The sequence below is a fragment of the Podarcis filfolensis genome (genome assembly GCF_964270895.1).
Source record: "Podarcis filfolensis genome assembly, chromosome: 12".
NCBI classification, from domain to species: domain Eukaryota; kingdom Metazoa; phylum Chordata; class Lepidosauria; order Squamata; family Lacertidae; genus Podarcis; species Podarcis filfolensis.
The window spans coordinates 51,032,667-51,056,279 of NC_139614.1; the positions used below are offsets into that span (position 1 = coordinate 51,032,667).

General features: G+C 48.7%; 1 protein-coding gene across 1 annotated transcript in view; it reads left to right on the forward strand.

The window, feature by feature from the left end:
- The window catches only part of MINDY4 (MINDY lysine 48 deubiquitinase 4), a 94,750-nt gene that overhangs the window by 59,435 nt on the left and 11,702 nt on the right, over nt 1–23,613 (forward strand). Inside the window, exons 14-15 of the mRNA XM_083579544.1 lie at nt 6,920–6,983; nt 8,669–8,830. Of these exons, the coding sequence (XP_083435670.1) occupies nt 6,920–6,983; nt 8,669–8,830 (226 nt within the window). The remainder of the gene's footprint in view (nt 1–6,919; nt 6,984–8,668; nt 8,831–23,613) is intronic.

Below are 23,613 nucleotides of genomic sequence, written 5' to 3' on the forward strand. Positions count from 1 at the left end.
CACGGGGATTCGAACCGCCGACCTTCTGATCAGCAAGCTCTAGGCTCTGTGGTTTAGACCACAGTGCCACCCGCGTTGGACTGCCTCCAACTGTGGAGGCAAAGCACAGCTATCATGCCTAGCAGCCATCAATATCCTTGCCCTCCGTGATGTCCTTTGGGGTCCCTTCCAACTCTCTGGGATTCTGTCAAGCCGCTTCCTGTGGAAGAGGAGAGCCTCTGGAGATTGCCATCAGCTGAGGCAGGCGTAGGCCACCTGTCATAAGGAAAGACACTTTGCTAGAGGATTTATGGACAAGACAGTTAGCATGGCATTTTGGGCCGTGAGTATCATGAGCCCGCAACTCAGAATAACTCCCTCCTGGCCTCCCTCCTCTTCTTTGAATGCGGATTCAAGCATGTTTGGAACACAGATCCCCATCCCGGCTTAGACTCCTGAAAAACTCTCGAAGCTTTTTAACTTTCCCCTCTGAAATGTTTTTTCTGCTTTTGGGGACGATGGAGCAAACAATGGCTGCTTATGTGTTTAATCAAGAATATATAGCATCATTAGAAACAAAAAAAGAAAACAGGTCAAAAAACAATGGCCTTGAGAAAACAGCTCCGAGTCTCAGGGACACAGAAGGTCAGTTGGGGAGGCTGCTTGGTCCATTAAGAGCAATCTATTCTAATCCGTGGAAAATGTGCTTCATAGCCTCTTAATCTGCCTCAGAACTTGAGTAGCCAGGTCTCTCTCTCTCTCTCTCTCTCTCTCTCTCTCTCTCTCTCTCTCTCTGGCCTCTTACCTTCCTGAAAATATTCCCACCTCCCTCCTGAAGGGAACCGGGCTTCTGTTGCACAGTTCAGAGGTTTGCTGTGCATTCAAACATATGCTTATTCCATTGCCGTTCCTATAATGTGTAGGAGAAATTCCTCCTCAACTCACACTGCCTACAAATTAATACAAGTGCTCACACCCTGAAAATTGCAGCTTTTGTTGTGTGGGCTGCCGACAGCTCTCTTCTATTAGCACCGTGTGGTGTTCCGGATATTTTGCGTCTTGCATGCAAGGAGGCAGCCATAGCCTGGATCTTCTAAATGTTTTTTTTTTAAAATTAACTGTATTTAGCAAAATGTATATGCTTCTTAACTGTACACGAGACCTCCGTGCGGTGTTACAAAGAATGCAAAAAAATGGAACTGCCGTTTAGAAAACCTATGTTACCAGCAAGCTTATGGAAAAAGCAAAATGAGTAAGATTGGCAGTCAGAAGTGTGCTAAAATTGCAGGTTAGAATACACACCAGCTTTGCAGGCCACAGGGGAGTAGGGAAGGAAGATACAGGAAGATCTTCATCTTTGGAGGATGGATGGCGGCTAATGGATTGAGGTTGAATCCTGACATGACAGAAGTACTGTTCTTGGGGGACAGGGGGCGGGCAAGTGTAGAGGACTCCCTGGTCGTGAATGGGGTAACTGTGCCCCTGAAGGACCAGGTGCACAGCCTGGGAGTCATTCTGGACTCGCAGCTGTCCATGTAGGCGCAGGTCAATTCTGTGTCCAGGGCAGCTGTTTATCAGCTCCATCTGGTACGCAGGCTGAGACCCTACCTGTCCGCAGACTGTCTCACCAGAGTGGTGCATGCTCTGGTTATCTCCCGCTTGAACTACTGCAATGCGCTCTATGTGGGGCTACCTTTGAAGGTGACCCAGAAAGTACAAGTAATCCAGAATGCGGGAGCCAGACTGGTGACTGGGAGCAGCCGCCAAGACCACATAACACCGGTCCTGAGAGATCTGCATTGGCTCCCAGTACGTTTCCGAGCACAATTCAAAGTGTTGGTGTTGACCTTTAAAGCCCTAAACGGCCTCGGTCCTGTATACCTGAAGGAGCGTCTTCACCCCCATCATTCTGCCCGGACACTGAGGTCCAGCGCCGAGGGCCTTCTGGTGGTTCCCCCATTGCGAAAAGCAAAGCTACAGCGCACCAGGCAGAGAGCCTTCTCAGTAGTGGCGTCCGCCCTGTGGAACGCCCTTCCATCAGATGTCAAAGAGATAAACAACTACCTGACATTTAGAAGACATCTGAAGGCAGCCCTGTTCAGGGAAGTTTTTTTTTTTTAAATAAATTTTTATTAATTTTCCAACATATATTAAAACACAACACAACTGACAATATACAAACAAACATACAAACACGTATAATTTCATAACCTCTTTTTCTTAAACCTTATTTCAACGACTTCCCCATACCTCCCTTTTCTGCATCCCTGTTTTAAACTTTTCCCGCAACCCCTAATTTCAATTACTTATAATTCACTTTCTTTAATCCTTTCTCTCTTACCCAATTATTTGTCACTGCAATTCTGTTTTACATTACCCATAACATTTTAGCACTCATCAATTTTACAACAGTTCTTAAGATAAATTTTAAATTTCTTCCACTCTTCTTCCACCGTCTCTTTCCCTTGGTCACGAATTCTGCCAGTCATCTCAGCCAGTCCCATATAGTCTATCACCTTCGTCTGCCACTCTTCCAGCGTGGGTAGTTCTTGTGTCTTCCAATACTTTGCTAAAAGAACTCTTGCTGCTGTTGTAGTGTTCAGGGAAGTTTTTAATGTGTGACATCTTAGTGTATTTTTAATCTTTGTTGGAAGCCGCCCAGAGTGGCTGGGGAAACCCAGCCAGATGGGCGGGGTACAAATAATAAATTATTATTATTATTATTGATATTATTATTTCAACCCGTAAAAGATACACTGGGCATGTGACTGCTGGGCTCTCCTGTCTTGCATGCCATTGGACCAAACCCATTAATGGTGGCGCATGCACATGGCTAAGGAGAACATCCCTTCGGAGATCCTTTGTGCCCAGGCTGCTGTTTCCTAGAAGTGTCCCTTGCAATTATTTTAAGACTTTTTCTCCCCCACCCACGGCCTATTTCTGTCGCCAACCCCGTAATTGTGTGTGTTTTGCTAATGCTAACAGTCTGTTGCCATGAAGAGAGGGGTGTGAGGTCAGCCCTGGAGCACTGAAACCTCACCACATGGAGAGGAACTGCAGAATTGCCAGGCCTCCCGTTAAAAACACACACACACACGTGGCGTCCTCTGCTTTTTAAGCGGCCGGGAGTAGGAAAATCTACAATTAAAAAAGGCGGGGGGGGGGGGGGGGGGAGAGCAGGGAGGAGAGAAGGATGGTTTATTTTTGTGTCTGTAAGTTAGGGTTTTCCCCTGAAGTCAACTCTCTTACTTTCTGTCCGTTAACGTCATGGAACGTGGGGGAGCCCCGTCTGGCTCCCATCTGACAAGGGACTTTGAGAATTATTTTTATAATGATTATTATATTTCTGCCCTTCCCCTTTCCCCCTGTCTGGGTGGCTCAAGGTGCCTAGCGCAAATAAAACCGAAGCCAAAAGCATAGCAGATACAGTCATTAAGGTGTGAGGAAACACTATTGGAATTAAAATAACATTTAAAAAGATCCACTGAAAAAACAACACACCAGTGACAATAATGATAATTGAAAACAGCAGAGCGCCAAAGCAGTCCGTTCTCAAAATCCCGTTGGTACAAGGTCTTCTTTGCCTGTCAGCAAGAAGGACAACAAAGAAGGAGCAAGTCTAGTTTCTCTATGATTTTCAAAGTTGGAGCAACCACCAAGAAGGCCCTGTCCCACATCCCCATCAAGAGTGCCTGTGAAGGTAGTGAGACTGAGATAAGGGCCTCCTTCGAAGATCTCAAAGCCCGGGCAGATTCAGACGAGGGAATAATGTTTTTCAGGCAGCCTGGGGACAGAGGCATCCTCGAGGCCTTCCCTGGGTGACCATAAAGTCTCTTGATCCTGCCCCCAGGGCCAGATTTAGGTCTGATGAGGCCCTAAGCTACTGAAGGCAATGGGGCCCTTTATATGTCCAGCTGTCCTTTGTCAACAACAAATTGTCGCTGTTTTTTTGTGTTGAATATACGCTATATGGTAATTTATGGACCTAACAGGTATCTAAAGCTATTTGCACATAACAAAATACGTATTTTATCAAAGAAATTGTTGAACTGAAATACAATTAAGAAGAAGTATATTAATAGCGAAATACAATTAAGAAGAAGTATATTAATAGTGAAATAATTATTAAGCTCTAACTTAAAATGATTTTTTTTATTCATAAGAAGCTTGATAATGCAAACACACTGGCATTTGGCAATAACAAAAGTTCCTTTAGAAACACAGTTTACAAAGACTCATAATCTAGTCTCTAAAAACTTGCTATAACATGAAATAATAATAGGTGTAAATATATGATTCAGACTACTAATAATTGTAAAGAGCTTTATTAATATGAAATTAAGTGTTATAATTGTAGTTAATACAATGGATTTCTTATATAATATCAATATCACCATAGAGGTCCACTAGTGGGCGGGGCCCAATACTTACATCATAGGAGCCTACGCAACACAAAACAAAACACTGTTGCTGTATGTAGGTTTTATTTTATTTATTTTTTATCTTATATTTTGGAAATGTACATCCAGTTTTTTTTCTCCTTTAATTTTTTTGGGGGCCCCCAAGAGAGCGGGACCCTAAGCCATAGCTTGTGTAACTTATACGCAAATCCAGCACTGGCCACTCCACTCACTGCATCCTTGCTTGCGAGGTGTTGAGGGGGTCATTATTTTGTCTCATGAAAAGTGCGCCGAACCGAAGGAGGAAGATGGAAGTGTGAGGCTGTTTCCCTCTTCCTGTTTCACCTCCACCTGCTCAGATTAATTGCAGTGGTACCTCGGGTTAAGAACTTAATTCGTTCCAGAGGTCCGTTCTTAACCTGAAACTGTTCTTAAGCTGAGGTACCACTTTAGCTAATGGGGCCTCCCGCTGCCGCCGCGCAATTTCTGTTCTCATCCTGAAGCAAAGTTCTTAACCCGAGGTACTATTTCTGGGTTAGCGGAGTCTGTAACCTGAAGCGTCTGTAACCTGGAGTACCTGTAACCCGTGGTACCACTGTATTTTCCCCCAGATTCAGGGCAGCAGGAGGGCGAAGCAATGGACCCAACTCCTGTGTTGTTCACGGTTGGCCTGTCTTGATAGGTTGCCTGGTTGTCTCCTCACCAAGTTTCGTGTACCTAACAGAGACTACCCAGGGGATTTCAGTAGAACCCAGGCTTAGCCGCCCGTCTCCATCCCACGTCCTTGATGGCTTCCTCACTCTCAGAAAGGATGAGAATCGCAGATGTCACTCCCCTGCGAGCGTCTTAGGTACAACTCAAGATTCCCAGACCATTTGCACCCAAAGATGGAATTAGAAACTTCCTCCTATTGTCCGGACTCAACATCCCACGGCCCCTAATTGACGCAGGTTGCACCGGTCAGTTGTTTCTAGCAAAGGTTTGGGGTTTCCAGCGTGCGATTGTTCCCTCAGCGAAAAACCGTGGCCAGTAGCCAAAGGTGGTTCTTTCTGAAGCCCCATGAAAGTGTGCAGTGATATTTTCTCTTTGACTGCTCATTAATTCACATTCTGTTTTGTCAGTTCAGCTCTGAAAACAGTTCCGGTCATTAATGTAACTAAAATAATAATAATATTGTTTTATTTTATAAGTTATTGTCTTTTAAAAATTTAAACATACTCTTTGAATGCCCTTCCCATGATAAAGGCTCTTTTTTATTTTTTTAGTACTCATACTTTCTACGGATACTCATGTAGAAAGATATTGTGGCCTTATTCTTCGAATAAAGTCTTTTATTTAGAAAGATAGAGGAGGCCTATGGATTCTAGCATTTGACTTTGGGGGAGGATTTTCAGGTTCAGCCCTTCTTAAATCACCCAGATTCCTCCAGAGTCTTGACTTAATGATTGCATATATATATATCAAAAGGGTTTAAGGCAGTCTTCACCAGCCTAGTGCTCTCCAGATGTTTTGGATTCTGTGCTGGTTGGGGCTGAAGGGAGTTGAAATCCACACATCTGGAGGGCAAGACATTGGCTAAGGCTGGTTTAAAGTGTGCAGCAGCAATGCAAAATGCACTTGGGTTTGAACGGTGCATGCTTATAATAGGACTTTGCATGCCCATGGCAGAATTTGAGAGCCATCTCCTAGAATGTCACGGAACCTGGCCCAGTCTCCAAAATATTGGACTAGCCAGGTAGGCAACCTACCGTATTTTTCGCTCCATGAGACACACTTTTTCCCTCCTAAGAAGTAAGGGGAAATGTGTGTGCATCTTATGGAGCGAATGCAGGTGGGAGGCTCTGCTCAGCGCTCCCTTTCACAAGCCGTGTGGAGCGTGTGTGCGGCTCTTGGGGGCTTTTCCCCGAGGAGGGAGACGGGCAGCCCATCAGTCCCTTCTCCCTCCTCAGGGAAAAGCCCCCAAGAGCCGCAAACACGCTCCACGTGGCTCGTGAAAGGGAGCGCTGAGCAGAGCCTGGGATGCATACAGGCTCTGCTCAGCACTCCCTTTAAAGAATATTTTTTTTCTTGCATTCCCCCTCTAAAAACTAGGTGCGTCTTATGGTCAGGTGCGTCTTATAGAGCAAAAAATACGGTGAGGCCCATAGGCCACAAGCATCCCACAGGGGTCTTTAACTGGCCCATGAGCCGCCCCCAAACCGAGCCACCCTCCCAGTGAGTTCCACACGCTTTGCTAAACCAGCACAGCGCGGCGTGGGGACTCCCTTCCGCGGTGCTGGAAATTGCGTCTGCGCATGCTCAGATGCCAAAAATCGCGTCTGCGCAGGTGCAGGAAATTGTGGTTATGTGTGCTCACGCATGAGCACGATCTGGCCTATGGAGGGATCTCTGCTGGAGTGAACCGGCCCAGGGGAGGTAAACCTTGCTGACCCCTGGACTAGACCCATTTTTATGATGTGTTTTTGATGTGCCCTTGAAGGTTTGGGGAAACTTCAGTCGATCTAACTTTGCTGCCTTCATTTTTATCCCCCCCACCCTAGAGTACGTGGAGATTTTGATGTGATCACAAACCGGCTGATTGGCGCACACGGTTACTGTACGCAGGTAAATATGGCAAAGGCTTCTGAGATGGGGCTGAAATGTATATGTCAGGGGGTGAATTTTGTGAGTGGGTGTCATGGTTTGGTTGGACGCAGAGGAATGGTTGGAGGAACCAGCTGGGGGGACACCAAAGGGAAAAAGCTCAGAGCTGGGGGGTTGGTGGTGGGATGACGATGAGGGTCAGAGGGAGAAGACTAGGAGGAGCAGGACGTGTCAGAAGCTGAAGAGGTAACAGGGCTTAGTGAGCGGGGAGAATCTATGGCAGAGAGAAGTCCAGAATCCGAGGCAGAAGCTGAAGCAGGAGAGAAGCAGGTCAAGAGGCAGAGATGAGTCAGGCTGCTGAAAAAGCAAGGGGGTCTCCTCCTCCTACTGTGACAAACTCCCTTGCAGGACCAGGAGAGGCGTGAAAATGGCAGAGGAGAGGTTGGTTGCACACAGGCACAGTCTCCGATTTCTTGGGGAAAGCCTTGGAGAGAAGGGGACTTTGACAGCTGTGGGGAGGTGGAGATTTTCAGTCCTAGCAACTGTTTCCTGAGGATGAGCTGCTGTGCTCATTAGGCCTGACACTCAGCCAAGTCTCTGAAAATCCTGTTTTTGCTAATAAAGAACTAACTCCAACTTTGAACGGGGTGATTTACTGCCAGCTGGTTATTTGGCAGTGGGTGCCATGGACAGCCCTCCCCCCAGAGTTCCATCTCTCTGCCCTCTCCCAGATTAGCCCCTCCCCCTGCAGACAGAGAACAACTTTTCCAAGGGATCTAGAGGAAAGTTGGGTCCTAGAATTAGTCCTAGAACAGGGGTCGGCAACCTAAGGCCCATGGGTCACAAGCGGTCAATGGGGCTCATTTAACCGGCCAATGGACCCCCGCTGCCCGCTCAGGGACCCCTGTCGCCTGCTCGGTTGGTTCCCGTGCCCCATGCTAAACTGGCACAGAGCAGAGCAGGGACCGCCTTCCGCGATGCTGGCCAGCTTCCCATTGGCTGCGGGAAGCTCTTGCAGCCAATGGGAAGCTGCACACACCTCCTCCGCGCCGGAAGGAGCACCAGAAATAGTTTTTGTGCATGCGTTCGTGTGCACACATGCACTCCAGCCCACCGCGGCGTCTGCGGGACTGTGAACCGGCCCAAGCCACAAAAACTTTGCCAACCCCTGTTCTAGGACTAATTCTGCTGGACCCAACTTTCTTCCAAATCCCTTGTAAAAGTTTCTCTCTGTTTGCAGGGGGAAGGGCCGATCTGGGAGAGGGCAGAGAGATAGGACTCGGGGGGGGGCGGGCGGTGCCCATGGCACCCACTGCCAAATAACCAGCTGGCAGTAAATCACACCGTTCAAAGTTGGATTTAGTTCTTTATTAGCAAAAACAGGATTTTCAGAGACTTGGCGGAGTGTCAGGCCTAATGAGCACAGCAGCTCATCCTCAGGAATCAGTTGCCGGGACTGAAAATCCCCACTTCCCCACAGCTATCTAAGTCCCCTTCTCTCCACGGCTTTCCTGAAGAAATTGGAGACTGTGCCCGTGGTCAACCAACCTCTCCTCTGCCCTTTTCACGCCTCTTCTGGTCCTACAAGGGAGCTTGTTGCAGAAGGAGGAGGAGACCCCCTTGCTTCTTCCTAGAACATGAGCACCAGCTCTTCCTACCAGACCAGTGTCTGTTCCAAGAGCCCCTTTTTCTTCTGTGGTAACCAGGAACTAGTCAACCTGCTCCTGACTGGCCAAGCCGTGTCCAACGTTTTCAACGACGTGATGGAGCTGGACTCTGGGAACGGCAATGTCACCCTCTTGAAAGGCGTCTCTGGCCGCAGCGACATCGGCGTCCTGTCCCTCTTTGAGCACTACAACATCTGTCAGGTACGCACCAAATTCCAAGGGCCTCCAACACTGATGAAACTGGCCTTTTCCCTGTCCAGAAAGGCCATCTTTGATTTACTTGTATCTAGTTCAGGAGCAGAACCCTCTTAGAGCCACAGGGTACACTGTTTTCCATCCTGACATCTGTGCAAAATTGGGGTGTGTCAGTGTTCCTTACTTCTCTGTTGTTCTTACTCCTCCCGCATTCCAGGATAATAAGGTGAATTTCTGTAATCAGCCCCATGGGAATATAGGAGCATACGGAGCTTCCTTCTACTGAATCATCTCATTATCCCTCTAGCTTTCTTCAAAAATGTTTGCAGAGGTGGATAGTGCCATTCACCACTCTTGAGAAACTATTGATAAAAGCTCAGCCATCCTTGCAGTTAAAGGTAAAGGTAAAGGGACCCCTGGCCATTAGGTCCAATGGTGACCAACTCTGGGGTTGCGGTGCTCATCTTGCTTTATTGGCCGAGGGAGCCGGCGTACAGCTTCCGGGTCATGTGGCCAGCATGACTAAGCCGCTTCTGGGGAACCAGAGCAGCACACGGAAACGCCGTTTACCTTCCCGCCAGAGCGGTACCTATTTATCTACTTGCACTTTGACGTGCTTTCGAACTGCTAGGTTGGCAGGAGCAGGGACCGAGCAACGGGAGCTCACCCCGTCGTGGGGATTCGAACCGCCGACCTTCTGATCGGCAAGCCCTAGGCTCTGTGGTTTAACCAACAGCACCACCTGCGTCCCTATCCTTGCAGTTATATCCGGGTTAATGTCAGACAGATAGAATCTGGTATTTTCATTGTGCTGTGATGGTAGACTACCCAAAAAGAGGGGATAGTGTGTGTTTGTGTAGGTGGTTGTACGATGGACAGTAGAAAAGGATACGTTCTACTGTGTCTGGGGCATTCAAAGAACATCTCCAAATCTATTGTTTCTGGGGATGTTTGGATATCTGTCCCTTGACAAAAGCTAGGGAGAAACGTTCAGTCGGGCTAACATAAAGGCCCTGCGTTGGACTGGAATGTCCATGATGCAATAATGGTGAACCAATGGCAGATTCATACTGGGCCATCCACAGATCATTTCCCTGTATTAGTTGTTCTCCAAAGCTTCCCCCATGTTATCATGTTGTCGCTGCCTGGAAAACGCAAACGTGGATCCAAAAAGTGAAAACCAAAATGTTTGTGGTCTGGGAAGTTCCAGGATTCCATCAGGAAGTGACGGGAAACACACCAATTGGAAACAGAGTACAGTCAACAACCATTTTGTGCGGGGGTTCTGTCCTGCTGAGAGGCAGGCAGGATTGGGCCAAGCGACACTCCAACCTTCCATAGACTGGTGCAGAGGTGGCCTAGATTTCTCTGTCTCCCTCTCTGGTATGGTTGCTGCTTCCAGTGCCTGCTTTTTTGGGGTTGTCTTTAGATCCTGTGATTTCTGTTGCGTTTTACATCGGTCGGTTTCAGCCTGCGTTGGATTCTTGAGGTTTATTGTCACTTTTTATTTTATCTTGCTTAGAGCGCCGTCTAATTGGTCACATTTCTCACTGACGTGCGTGATGCCCAGAGAGCTTGTTCACGAGGCATCTGAGAAGCCTAAGTAATACATGCCATAAATAAGTAAATATCCCACATTTCGCCCTGTACTCTAAAGGGATTCTAGCATTTGATTAACATACGGCGTCCGGGGGAAATTGGGCTCCTGGAGAGCGACTTAATCAATTGCAGAAATCCCTGCAAAAGGGCATGCCCATTTTTTGCCTTAAGTGAAACTCCTGATGCAAAGAGGCTGGGTATATATAATATATAATTATTGAGAACATGTGCCCCACCACTGTGTGTTGGAAGGATTAAGTCTCCAGGCGCACAAGGGAAGCAGCAAAACGCAAATGAAATTCTAGTGGGTTTAATTCTTCCTCGGCTCGGTTCTAAAGCGGGCTGGGGGAGAGCGGGCGTGCTGTCTCCTCTCAACCGCCGGTGTGTAAACAAGAGAGAGGATCGTAATACTGCTTTAAGCAAGCTGGCATGACCAGAAACCAAGCTGAACCCAAACCTCTGCAATCACACACACACACTTAATTCTCCTGCCCGAAATGTCAGCAAATGGGCTAAGTCAGCACTGAATTAACTCGCAGTAACTGAAACCAGGAATGGAAAAGCAGTAGGGAGAGAGACACGTGTTCAAGGATAAATGCAGGGCTGGGCAACCTATGGCTTTCCAAGCACGGTTGGGCTATTTGTCAACAGGGGAAAGGCTGTAGCTCAGTGATAGAGCATCTGTCAACCTTGCATGCAGAAGGTCGCAAGTTCAATCCCCGGCATGACTGTCAAGCAGCTCTTACTATCAGAAAGTTCTTCTTGAGGTTTTGTTGGAATCTCCTGTCTTGTAACTTGAATCCATTGGTTTGGGTCCTAGCCTCTAGAGCAGGGGAAAACAAGCTTGAAGATGGCTCTCCTATCTCCCCTCAGTCCCCTCTTTTCCAGGCTAATCATGCTGAATTTCCTCAACCGTTCCTTATTAGGCTTCGTTTCTAGACCCTTTATCCTCTTGGTTGCCCTCCTCTGTCAATATCCTTAAATTGTCGTGCCCAGAACTGGACACAGTATTCCAGGTGTGGTCTGACCAAGGCAGAATAGAGCGGTGCTATGACTTCCCTTAGGGATGCGGGTGGCGCTGTGGTGTAAACCACTGAGCCTAGGGCTTGCCGATCGGAAGGTCGGCGGTTCGAATCCCTGCAACGGGGTGAGCTCTCATTGTTCGGTCCAAGCTCCTGCCAACCTAGCAGTTCAAAAGCACGTCAATAAGTGCAAGTAGATAAATAGGTACCACTCCGGTGGGAAGGTAAACGGCGTTTCCGTGCGCCACTCCGGTTTCGCCAGAAGCGGCTTAGTCATGCTGGCCACATGACCCAGAAAAACTGTCTGCGGAAGCGGACAAACACCAGCTCCCTCGGCCTGTAAAGCAAGATGAGTGCCGCAACCCCAGAGTCGTTCATGACTAGACTTAACTGTCAGGGGTCTTTTACCTTTTTTATGACTTCCCTTGATCGGGACATTCTATTTCTGTTAGTGCAGCCTAGAGTAGCATTAGCTATTTTTTGCTGCTGCATCACACAGTTGATTGACCTCCCTGTCAAGATCTAAGCTTGTTATACTTATTCTGAACCTCTCGATTCTTTCCATCCTTTCTCCTCTTTTCATTGCCTTTCATGTTCTCCATTCCTGTTCAAATCTGCAAGTGATCATAGAGCAGCCTGGTCCTCGTGTTTATTTTCAGATGTGGCCTGTCCATATGGGAATGCATTCTATTAATGACAAATCATTCAGCCTCCTGGAAGAAGCTCATGTCCAGTTTGCAGGTTTTCCGTGGGCCTCTACTTGGCTGCTGTGAGAACAGGCCTGATCTAACAGGACTCTGCCCAAGTGTGTGTGTGTTTATGGATTAATAGAATTCCAGGACTGGCGATGCCCTACAAGTTGTTGTTCTTGTTTAGTCATTTAGTCGTGTCCACCTCTTCGTGACCCCCTGGACCAGAGCACGCCAGGCACTCCTGTCTTCCACTGCCTCCCGCAGTTTGGTCAAACTCATGCTGGTAGCTTCGAAGACACTATCCAACCATCTCGTCCTCTGTCGTCCCCTTCTCCTTGTGCCCTCCATCTTTCCCAACATCAGGGTCTTTTCCAAGGAGTCTTCTCTTCTCATGAGGTGGCCAAAGTATTGGAGCCTCAGCTTCAGGATCTGTCCTTCCAGTGAGCACTCAGGGCTGATTTCCTTCAGAATGGATAGGTTTGATCTTCTTGCAGTCCATGGGACTCTCAAGAGTCTCCTCCAGCACCATAATTCAAAAGGATCAATTCTTTGGCGATCAGCCTTCTTTATGGTCCAGCTCCCACTTCCATACGTCGCTACTGGGACCTTTGTTGGCAAGGTGATTGTTATGTACTGAGTTGAATAGGATCCAAACTGCAGCAGTCTGATTGGTCCTAGAACAATAGGATTCAGAATGCAGCAGTCAGATTGGTCCTAGAACAATGCAGCAATATGATTGGTTGGCAGGAACCACCCAATCATGCTCCAGATAGAAGTGAATCCACAACCTGATTGGCTTACAGTAGAATTCCGGAATTAGCCAATCATGTGCAGCCCATTGTGTAAATAATGTATATAAAGCAGATACCTTGAGGGGACTTTCATTCATTCCTCCTCACCACTATGAGCTGAATAAAGAGCATGAAATCACTTTGCGACTCTGAGTATATTTCACTGGCGACGAAGGTGGGATCCCGCTGAGCTGACTGCCACACACAGCACCGCAGCACCGCCACCTGCCGCACCGCTGCCTCGCACCGTGTATCCAGGCTTCAGCTCCGGGACACAAGGAACTCAGAATGGCAACCGACAGCAGCTTCTCGCCGTTCAACCCAGCATCTGGAGACTGGGAAGCGTATGCCTCCCGTTTCACCTTCCTCCTAGAAGCCAAAGGGGTCACCGATGAAGAAGACGCCAAGAAGAGGGCGATATTCTTCAGCGTCTGCGGAGAGGAGACGTTTGAAATCGCCCGGGCTCTCCTTGCACCCGAAGACGTCGCTACTGTTCCATACAAAACAATAATGGAACAGCTGAAGGGGCACTTTTCGCCACAGCCCTCTGTGGTGGCTCGTCGAAATGCCTTCTATGCAAAGCGGCAAGCCCCTGGGGAAACCATAACTGGGTTTGTGACCTCTCTCCGCCAAGCTGCCCGGTTCTGCAACTTCTCAGAGCTGGAGAACATGCTTCGTGACCGCCTCATCGGTGGCCTGAAGGATGAGAAGCTGCAACGACGCCTCTACGCTAAGAAGGACCTAACGTTCCAGGTCGCTCTGGAGGAGGCCCTGGCAACGGAAGCTGCCGAGAGGTCGACGCAAGAGGCACGGCCGAGCCAGCCGTCCCAACCGAGGGTCCACCACGAAGACCTCACCGACGACTCAGGATCCAACAGGGAGGAAGTGCACCGAGTACAGCAGCGCACTCAAGCAGCCCACATACCACAGCTGCCTCGACGAGAAGCAGGGAACTGCGCAAGCTGTGGAGACAGTCACGAGAGGAGGACCTGCCGTTTCCGCAACGCAGAGTGCAGGCAGTGCAGAAAATTGGGACACATCGCCCGGGTGTGTCGAGCTCGGCCCACCCGACGCCAGGCATCAGATGACCAATCCAAGAGCCCCAGGTCCCGGGGCCCAACACACCAAGGCAACTCGACGGAGCTCACGGACTTCCAGGTATACCAGTTGCCCCACCCCAACGTAGAGAAAATTTATGTAGAGGTACACATAGAGGGGGCCCCATGCCGCATGGAGCTTGACACGGGTTCAACTCTATCCATAATCTCGGCAAGGACCTTAAGGAAACTGTGTCCTACTGGGGGTCCCAAACTCAGGCCGGCCCCATTCACCCTCCGGGACTTCCAGAAACGTAAGGTCCCCACAATGGGGGTGGGGACCTTCAGGGTGCAATACCAAGGGCGGACGCGGCAACTGGACTTGCTTGTGGTCAAGGGCCCCTACATTAGCTTACTGGGATTGGCATGGTTTGGACCACTGGGGCTAGCCGTCACCGGGGTGAACCACACGAGCTTACAAGTGGACGTGGACGCCATATGCAAGGAATTTCCGGGGGTTTTTGATGGGAAATTGGGACAGTATACGGGCCCCCCCATTGCTCTACAGCTTGACCCCGCAGTACGACCAGTCAGGCTCAAGGCCCGCCGGGTCCCGTTCGCCCTGAAACCCCGTATAGACGAGGAATTGGACCGACTCGTGGAGCAAGGCGTGCTGGAGCCGGTGCCTAATGCCCCCTGGGAAACTCCAATCGTCACACCCGTCAAGCCGAATGGTTCGGTCCGCATCTGCGCAGACTACAAATGTACCATAAACAAGGCCCTCACGGCCCATGCATACCCAGTGCCAGTGGTCAGCCATGTCCTTGCCACCCTGGCTGGGTCGAAAATTTTTGGCAAGCTGGACTTGGCCCAAGCATATCAACAACTGCCAGTAGATGAGGCCACAGCAGAGGCACAGACGATTGTGACGCACAGAGGAGCGTTCAGGGTAAAGCGGCTGCAATTCGGTGTCAGCGTGGCACCAGGCATATTCCAGAATCTAATGGACTCTCTCCTTAAAGGGATTCCTGGCGTCACCCCCTTCTTCGATGATGTGTTGATTGCCGGGCCCACACCAGAGGAGTTTGAGGACCGCCTCCGCACCGTTCTGCACCGTTTCCAGACGGCGGGTCTCAAGGTGAAGCGGGAAAAATGTCTACTAGGAGTGCCTCAGGTGGACTTTCTGGGATTTATGGTGGACGCAGAAGGGGTCCACCCGACTGGGGACAAGGTACGGGCCATTTGTGATGCCCCAGCGCCCAAGAACAAGACTGAACTTCAGGCCTTCTTGGGACTATTGAACTTTTACCATTCCTTCCTTCCCCACAAGGCGGCGGTAGCGGAGCCCCTACACAGACTCCTGGACAAGCGGGCCCCTTGGGTGTGGGGCCAGCGCCAGGAGGCCGCATTCCAGGCAGTCAAGGACTTGCTTGTCTCAAACTCGGTCTTGGCACACTTCGACGAGAGGCTGCCGGTGGTGCTAGCATGCGACGCCTCACCCTATGGCATTGGCGCTGTCCTGGGACACCAACTCCCGGATGGAAGAGAGGTACCGGTGGCATACTTTTCCCAGACACTCAACGCAACCGAGCGGAACTACTCGCAAATCGACAAGGAGGGTCTGGCAATCGTGAAGGGAGTAAAAAAATTCCATGATTTCTTGTACGGGCGGCCCTTCACCGTGGTGACTGACCACAAGCCCTTGCTTGGCTTGTTTGCCTCCGAAAAGCAGACCCCCCAAGTGCTGTCTCCTCGTGTCCTCAGGTGGTCAATTTTCCTTGCCAGCTACCAGTATGCACTGATTCACCGCCCTGGGAAGGCGATGGGCCATGCGGACGCCCTCAGCAGGCTACCACTACCGGAAACAGGCCCCGACCCAGCACCTGCACAAGAGGTTATGAGCCTGGAGCTGCTTCCCGACCGCCCCATTCAGGCACAAGAAGTTGCACACCATTCCAAGAAAGATAGGGTCATCTCCCGCGTCCTGGACTGGGTGTGGAGGGGATGGCCCAGCAGCAGCCCCGGGCCAGAATTCGCCGGCTACACAACCCGCAAACATGAACTGTCGGCCCACAAGGGGTGCCTGTTATGGGGAAGCAGGGTCGTTGTTCCCCAGCCCCTCCGCAAAAGGGTCCTCACAGCCCTACACGAGACACACCCAGGGGTAGTAAGAATGAAGGCCCTTGCCAGGAGTTATGTGTGGTGGCCGGGGATCGACGGAGAGATAGAGGCCTGGGTCAAACACTGCCAGGCCTGCCAAGAATCCCGCCCAGATCCCCCAAGGGCCCCAGTCCAGTCCTGGGAGTCCGCCCGAGCACCATGGTCACGCCTGCATGTGGACTTCGCTGGCCCCTTTCAGGGGAAAACATTCTTCATAGTGGTGGACTCCTACACCAAATGGCTGGAAGTCGCACTGGTACCGTCCACTTCTACGTCCGCAGCCATCCGGGTACTACGCAGGCTGTTTGCAACCCACGGGCTCCCTGACACTCTCGTCTCAGACAACGGGACTGCATTTACGTCAGGAGAATTCCAAACCTTCACAGCGCAGAACGCCATCCGCCACATCCGTTCGGCGCCATTCCACCCTGCCACCAATGGCCAAGCAGAACGCATGGTGCGGACCACCAAGGACACCCTTCGCCGCATGACGCAAGGGGATTGGGAGTACCGCCTTGCCACATTCCTCCTAGCACAACACAGCACCCCCAGCTCAACGACTGGCCGGAGCCCCGCTGAACTACTAATGGGTCGGCGCCTTGCAATCAGATTGGACCGCCTTCACCCCGATAGAGCTCAGGATGAGGTAGTGGTGGGGGAAGGCAGGAACCCCCGGACCTTCGAGGCCCAGGACCCAGTGTACGCAAAGAATTTTGGGGCAGGCCCAGCATGGGTACCCGCCACAGTCACCAGGGTCACTGGTCCCGTGTCGTACGAGGTGCTAACGGATGGGGGGCAATGCTGGCGCCGCCACTGCGACCAGATACGGCGACGATTCCCGGGAGAAAACCAGGAGGAGGAAAGGTCAGAGGAGTCCCAAGGGAACAGAGGGGCAGTGAGGCCCATAGAGCAGGAGGGGCCAGCAGGAGAGGCAGAATCAGTAAATACAGAGAGGACCCGCGAAGCCAAAAGGACACCGGAACCAGAACCACGACTGAGCGAGCCGGTTGCACCAGACCAGACAGGCCCATCACAGCCAGCATCCTTGGAACATGAGCCAGAACCTGAACCCCGGACCAGGGAACACCCCAGGCCGCAACGCACACGTAGGCCACCGGCGTACCTCGAGGACTATGAATGCGACCTCCCGGGCAGGACTGGAACTTAGAGGGGAGGGGTGTTATGTACTGAGTTGAATAGGATCCAAACTGCAGCAGTCTGATTGGTCCTAGAACAATAGGATTCAGAATGCAGCAGTCAGATTGGTCCTAGAACAATGCAGCAATATGATTGGTTGGCAGGAACCACCCAATCATGCTCCAGATAGAAGTGAATCCACAACCTGATTGGCTTACAGTAGAATTCCGGAATTAGCCAATCATGTGCAGCCCATTGTGTAAATAATGTATATAAAGCAGATACCTTGAGGGGACTTTCATTCATTCCTCCTCACCACTATGAGCTGAATAAAGAGCATGAAATCACTTTGCGACTCTGAGTATATTTCAGTGATGTCTCTGCTTTTTAAGATGCCGTCGAGTAGCCCTACAAGTAATTTCATTTAATGCCAATGGTGAATGATATCGGAGACTGGCAGGACGCTGGCTGGTGTGCAGCAGGGAAGCGGTGCTGGAGTCTGACTCAAGAGAGGGGCCCAGTGATTTGTGGGGACCTGTACCAGCCAGGAGGCAAGAGCTGAAGGCAGGGGGAAAGCTTCAGAGCTGGAGGGTGGAGCACAGGGTGGGCTGGAGGAAGAGGCAGGTCAGGCAGGTGAAAGGCCGGGTTCATCTCCACTCTCTCCTGCACCACCCTCTCCCAGAACCAGGAGCAGATTGAAGAGGGATGAGCAGAGGCAGCGTCCATGCAGGCATAGTCTCTGTGTGCATGCAGCCCCATCGGGCGAAGGTACATAAACTGGTGGAGGGGGGGTCCTCTGTTGCTGCAACTGCTCCATAGTGCACAGACCTGGGAATAACTGCCTAGCTCTTAGATTGGTGTGTGTAGGTCTCTAAAGCTGTAGAAGCAACTGTGTTATTTTTGACAATAAAGAGTCAGCTTTCTGCCGTGTGCATTCCTTTGGCGGGGGAGCACCCTTGACAGATTACGCTCTTTAAATTAGTAGGGTAATGGCCCAACTAGCCCAGCATCCTGTTTTTACAGTGGCTAACCAGATGAAGGGACGCGGGTGGCGCTGTGGGTTAAACCACAGAGCCTAGGACTTGCCGATCAGAAGGTCGGCAGTTCGAATCCCTACGACAGGGTGAGCTCCCATTGCTCGGTTCCTGCTCCTGCCAACCTAGCAGTTCAAAAGCACATCAAAGTGCAAGTAGATAAATAGGTACCACTCCGGCGGGAAGGTAAATGGCGTTTCCATGCGCTGCTCTGGTTCGCCAGAAGCGGCTTAGTCATGCTGGCCACATGACCCGGAAGCTGTACGCCGGCTCCCTCAGCCAATAAAGCGAGATGAGTGCCGCAACCCCAGAGTCGGTCACGACTGGACCTAATGGTCAGGGGTCCCTTTACCTTTAACCAGATACCCCTGGGAAGCCCACACACAGGACACACAGGACCTGAGCTTAACAGGCCTCTCCCCATCCACGATGCCCAGCAGATTCGCACTTCCCAGTGCCTCCAGCAGCAGAAGTAGAACCTAATCATGGCAAGTAGCGATTATACTCCATGAATACGTCTTTATGAATTTATCCAATGCCAACCAAATTGTAGTCCATCATTACATCTTGAGATAGTGAGTTCCGTCCTTTATATGTTGTGTACTTTTGTCTGTTCTGAATCTTCATAGGATGGCTCTTGAGTGCTGGTATTATGAGAGGGGGAGAAAAACAGGTCCATCTACTGCAATATTGTCCACACTGGCTGGTACCGTCTCTCAAGAGTGTTGGCCATCTCTTTCCCAGCCTTGGAGATGCCAGGAATTTAACCTGGGAGCTTTCGCATGAAAACTTTGTGTTCTACAAGTGAGCTGTGGTCCTTGCCCAAAGCGGAGCCACCGGGGTGGGTGTGGTGGACACAAATAGAGCAACTGGTCCCATAGGCAAGATGCACCTTGTGTTTCGTTTCAAAGAGAATGGGGAGCAAGTACTTGATTTTAGCCTTGTTGGGAATCTGATAAATGAACTGTGATGGGAACATCTTTCAATAAACTGTGCTGGGAACCCTTGTTCGAGCCACGCAGTGGTGCTGGAAACATTATTTATAGAGCTGAGTTGGACATTTGATGTCAAGAAACTGACCTGGAGCTTTTGATTGACTGTAAATGGAGCCGAGGCTGTTGAATTAATGAACTCGGCAAGGATTGAGCTTGGGAGTTTGAATTGATGGGAATCTCTTATTGGGAGACTGGTTTACCACACATTCGAATGACAGGCAGTAAAGGTGTAATTTTGTTTTGGGGGTGAGCAAGTCGTATGGAATTGTCATGGCCGGAACGAAGTGGTAGAAGCGAGGGATGTCGGCAGGTGATAGATTTTGTGGAATATATCCAATCAGAGTGTGGTTTCAACAGCAGAGAAGAAAATGCATTTTGATTGATTGGATGGTGACGATTTAGCTTCTTGGAAACTCTTATCAGAGTTAAAGATGTAAAAAAAACTATAAGTCTGAGCAGTAAGTTAAAATATGGCTTCAGGCCCAGTTGGCTTTTCCTGTGAATATTATCAATAATATGAAAGCATCTTGTCATCCAAAGTAACATTGGGTATGAATGACTACTTAGTGGGAGATACAGCTCCTGAGAGAACCATTATATTAAAACCTAAGTTTGAAGGGGATCTCTTGTAGATTGGACTATTCAGACCAATAACTCTGGATTATAAAATGTTGGGTGGCCATGTTGTCTTTCACCTAAACATATTATTAAGGGGGAAGGTTGCTTTGTAAAGAACAGTTTTCCTCCCCAAGTTTGGTACTCCTCCCTGCTGAGGTGTATGAAAGGGTTTCAAAGGGTATGTGGCATAATTTTTTATTTTAATTTATCATAGAAAAAATATTATTCTTAAAACCAAATTATCTTCACCTGAGAAGGCGAAGGGTAAACTCCCGGAAGTCATACACAATTATCACAAGTTTGAGAAACCCTGGTATAGAAGATATATCTGGTAAAGTAATGTGACAATCACAGTGTAAGAGATAATGATAGATCAAGACTAGTGCTTAGATATTGATGCACAAAAGGCATTTGCTCAAGTAGAATGGACTTTTTTTTTTTTTGAAGAGAGTTATTGTTATGTTTGGAATGGGAGAAAAATGATTGTGTATAGATTTATTTTCGTATGATAAAAGGCCAACATTTGGCTATGCATTAACAACTACCATATTTTTCTGTGGATAAGACTAGGTTTTTTCCCTAAAAAATAATGTCAAAAATTAGGGGGCGTCTTATACACTGGGCCATCTCCCCCCATTTTCTTAAATCTGAGTCCCCCAAAACAGGGGGCATCTTATACATGGGGGCATCTTATAGACGGAAAAATATGGTAACTTCCAATCAAACTGTACTTTAAAAAGGAACAATGCACTGTTACCCTTTTCCCAATTTGTAATCGACCAGGGTGGAAATTATATGACTGCATTATCTTGATAGTTCATGACACTGTGGAATTTGTAATAATCATTTTTGTATTTTGAAAATATAAATAAGAAACAAAGTGCTTAGCTTAGTTGACTCAGGACCCTGATTTGCTGTGCCCACCTAAGGGAACTCTATAATAAAATTTTGTGCTGATCTGCGCCGATCAGGCCAAATCTGGAGTACAATTTGGGGCGACACATTTTAGGATGGACATTGACAAACTAGGGCTTCATTCACAAGAGGGCAACCATGATGGAGAAAGCTCTGGAAGCCATTTCCTGTGAAGACCAGCTGAAAAAACTAGATATGTTCAGCCTGGGAAGTGGGAAGGTTAACAGTCGGTATGGCAGGTGTATTCCAGTATCTGTCAAGGTAGAATATGGAGAAGACATGTTCTCTGTTGCTCCAGAGGGCTAGAGCTAGTGGGATGGAAATGGCAAGAAAGCGTATTTCACCTGAACATTGGGAGAGACCTAACAGCTGTTCAGCCGTGAAACAGGTTGCCTTGGAATTTAACAGGTTGTCCTTCGCAGGTGGCGCTGTGGGTTAAACCACAGAGCCTAGGACTTGCTGATCAGAAGGTCGGCGGTTCGAATCCCTGTGACAGGGTGAGCTCCCGTTGCTCGGTCCCTGCTCCTGCCCACCTAGCAGTTCGAAAGCACGTCAAAGTAGATAAATAGGTACCACTCCGGCGGGAAAGTAAACGGCATTTCCGTGCGCTGTTCTGGTTCGCCAGAAGCAGCTTAGTCATGCTGGCCACATGACCCAGAAGCTGTACACCGGCTCCCTTGGCCAATAAAGCGAGATGAGCGCCACAACCCCAGAGTTGGTCACGACTGGACCTAATGGTCAGGGGTCCCTTTACCTTTACCTTCACCAGTGGCATTTCAGCAGAGGCTGCATAGCCAGTGTGGAAGCTGAGAGCCTGGCCTTCTATCCTGCACCACACACTTTGACCTTTGGCTCCATCCAACACCTGTATGTGGCCCTCAGAAGATCAGTCAGGAGGGAAGGAGGCCATCAAACTTGAAAGGATTCCATGGCCTTGTTTGACTGCATTTTGTGCTGTCCCTGCAAGAGACAGGGACAACTCCTGTGGTGTTCGTCTGGACGCCATTTTGTATCCTTCACAACACCCCGGACCTGACATCCTTCCAGGGCATTGTGGGGCATGTGTACAGGGGTGAGGATGTCATAAAGAACGATGGAGTTCTTTTATTCCACCTTGGGAGGTGGGATAAAAGAAAAGGAAAAGAGAACCATCAAAGAAAAAGGTCTCCGAAAAAATCCAGGTCGCTTCTGTTTCTTGTACCGAAGGCATTCTGAGATAATCAGTGTGAAATACTTTGCAGATGCAGGGAAAATGTCTGTGTTGATGTCAAATGCTTGCAACTACCTCCCATCTTGCTTCAGGCAGGCATTTTGTCTTTTCAGCACCTATCAAAACCTATCCTTTTTCAACAGGCCTTTCAAATAGCGGTGGTGTTGTTTTTTAACCCAGCCTGTAATCTGTATTGGTTTTGAAATTCTTCTCATATATGAAATCATGTTATGTGTGTTTTTGATGCTAAATTGCTTTGAGATGTTTCATAGGATGTGATTCATAAACGAAATAAATTATTGCTATTATTATTATTAAAAAAAATTGGTTTTCCAAAATTTTAAACAAACAAACACACATACACCTTAACTGTACTTGATCCAATCTTAGTAACATTGTTAAGTGACTTCCTCAAATCCCCCTGGCTGCATTTCAGTGTATATCATTGTAACAATTTTCCAAAACCTCTTTTCTCATAAAATTAACTTAATCACTTAACCTCTTACTTTGTTTTCGTTTTGACTTTAAACATATTGTTCTCTAAAATCACATAATTAAATCCTAAGCCTATCTGGAATTTGCAAGCTTTTCCAATTAAGCTATCTTAACATATTTAACTAAATAGTCTTTGAATTTCATCCATCCCTCCTCCTCATTATTAGCACCCTTCTCTGCACTATCCAGTGTAACCTCCTTGGCAATTTGTTGGGGCGCCTTGTTTGCTGTAATGCCTTCCTTTTATCTTGCAAAACATGGCAATAACCTGATTCCCCACCCTCTATTTGCATTTTGGGATGTTGCAAGCATTGAAGGCAGAGAAGCAGTCTGGGCTTCATTCCTATCACCCCCCTCTAAGTAGCTACAGGCAAGATTCTGCCTCTCAGCTCTAACAAAGGGGCAAAATGCCTTTGGGTGTTAAGAACTTTTGTGCTCGAAGTGACCAGGGTCACCTTGTTGAGAGGAATTGATTCACCATCCCGGAAGCATGGAATGAAGTCAAACAGGCATGAACTCCTCCTGGGGAGCTGGCCATTGCTATGCCTTTGAAGAGGCCCCATTGTAAAAGAGGTTGACATTTCCCCCAAAAAATGAAAACGACTGCTCAGACTTATGAGATAAAGCAAGAGTTCCATTGGTTAGAAGGGCAGTGAGGTATGCAGTTATTCTGATCATATTGGACCCACCATTTTCCCCACAACAGTGGATTGCTGGGAATGTCTTGGAACCAATCAAAAGAGGTGAAAGGTTTGTTCTGCGCTCTGATCTGATACCTCGTTCATCTCTGCACAACTATAGCATTTTGAAAGCTGGCTATCCACAGTTTAACTTTGAAAATATATAGGCTACGGATAGGCACCAGCCACAAGATGTGACATGCATCTATATCTGTAGCTTTGCAAAGCAACCTGATCTGTTTCAGAACTGCTCTGTGTTTTCCCAATTGGACTCATTATTTGGATATAACTTTCTTTCCCCTTTTTACAAAAGTGAATGAAATTTGCAGGCATAGAAGAGGTGCCAGCCAGACTCTGGGCAAATGCATCCAGAGGTCTTTGAGGAGGTGAGGCAGATAGAGTCT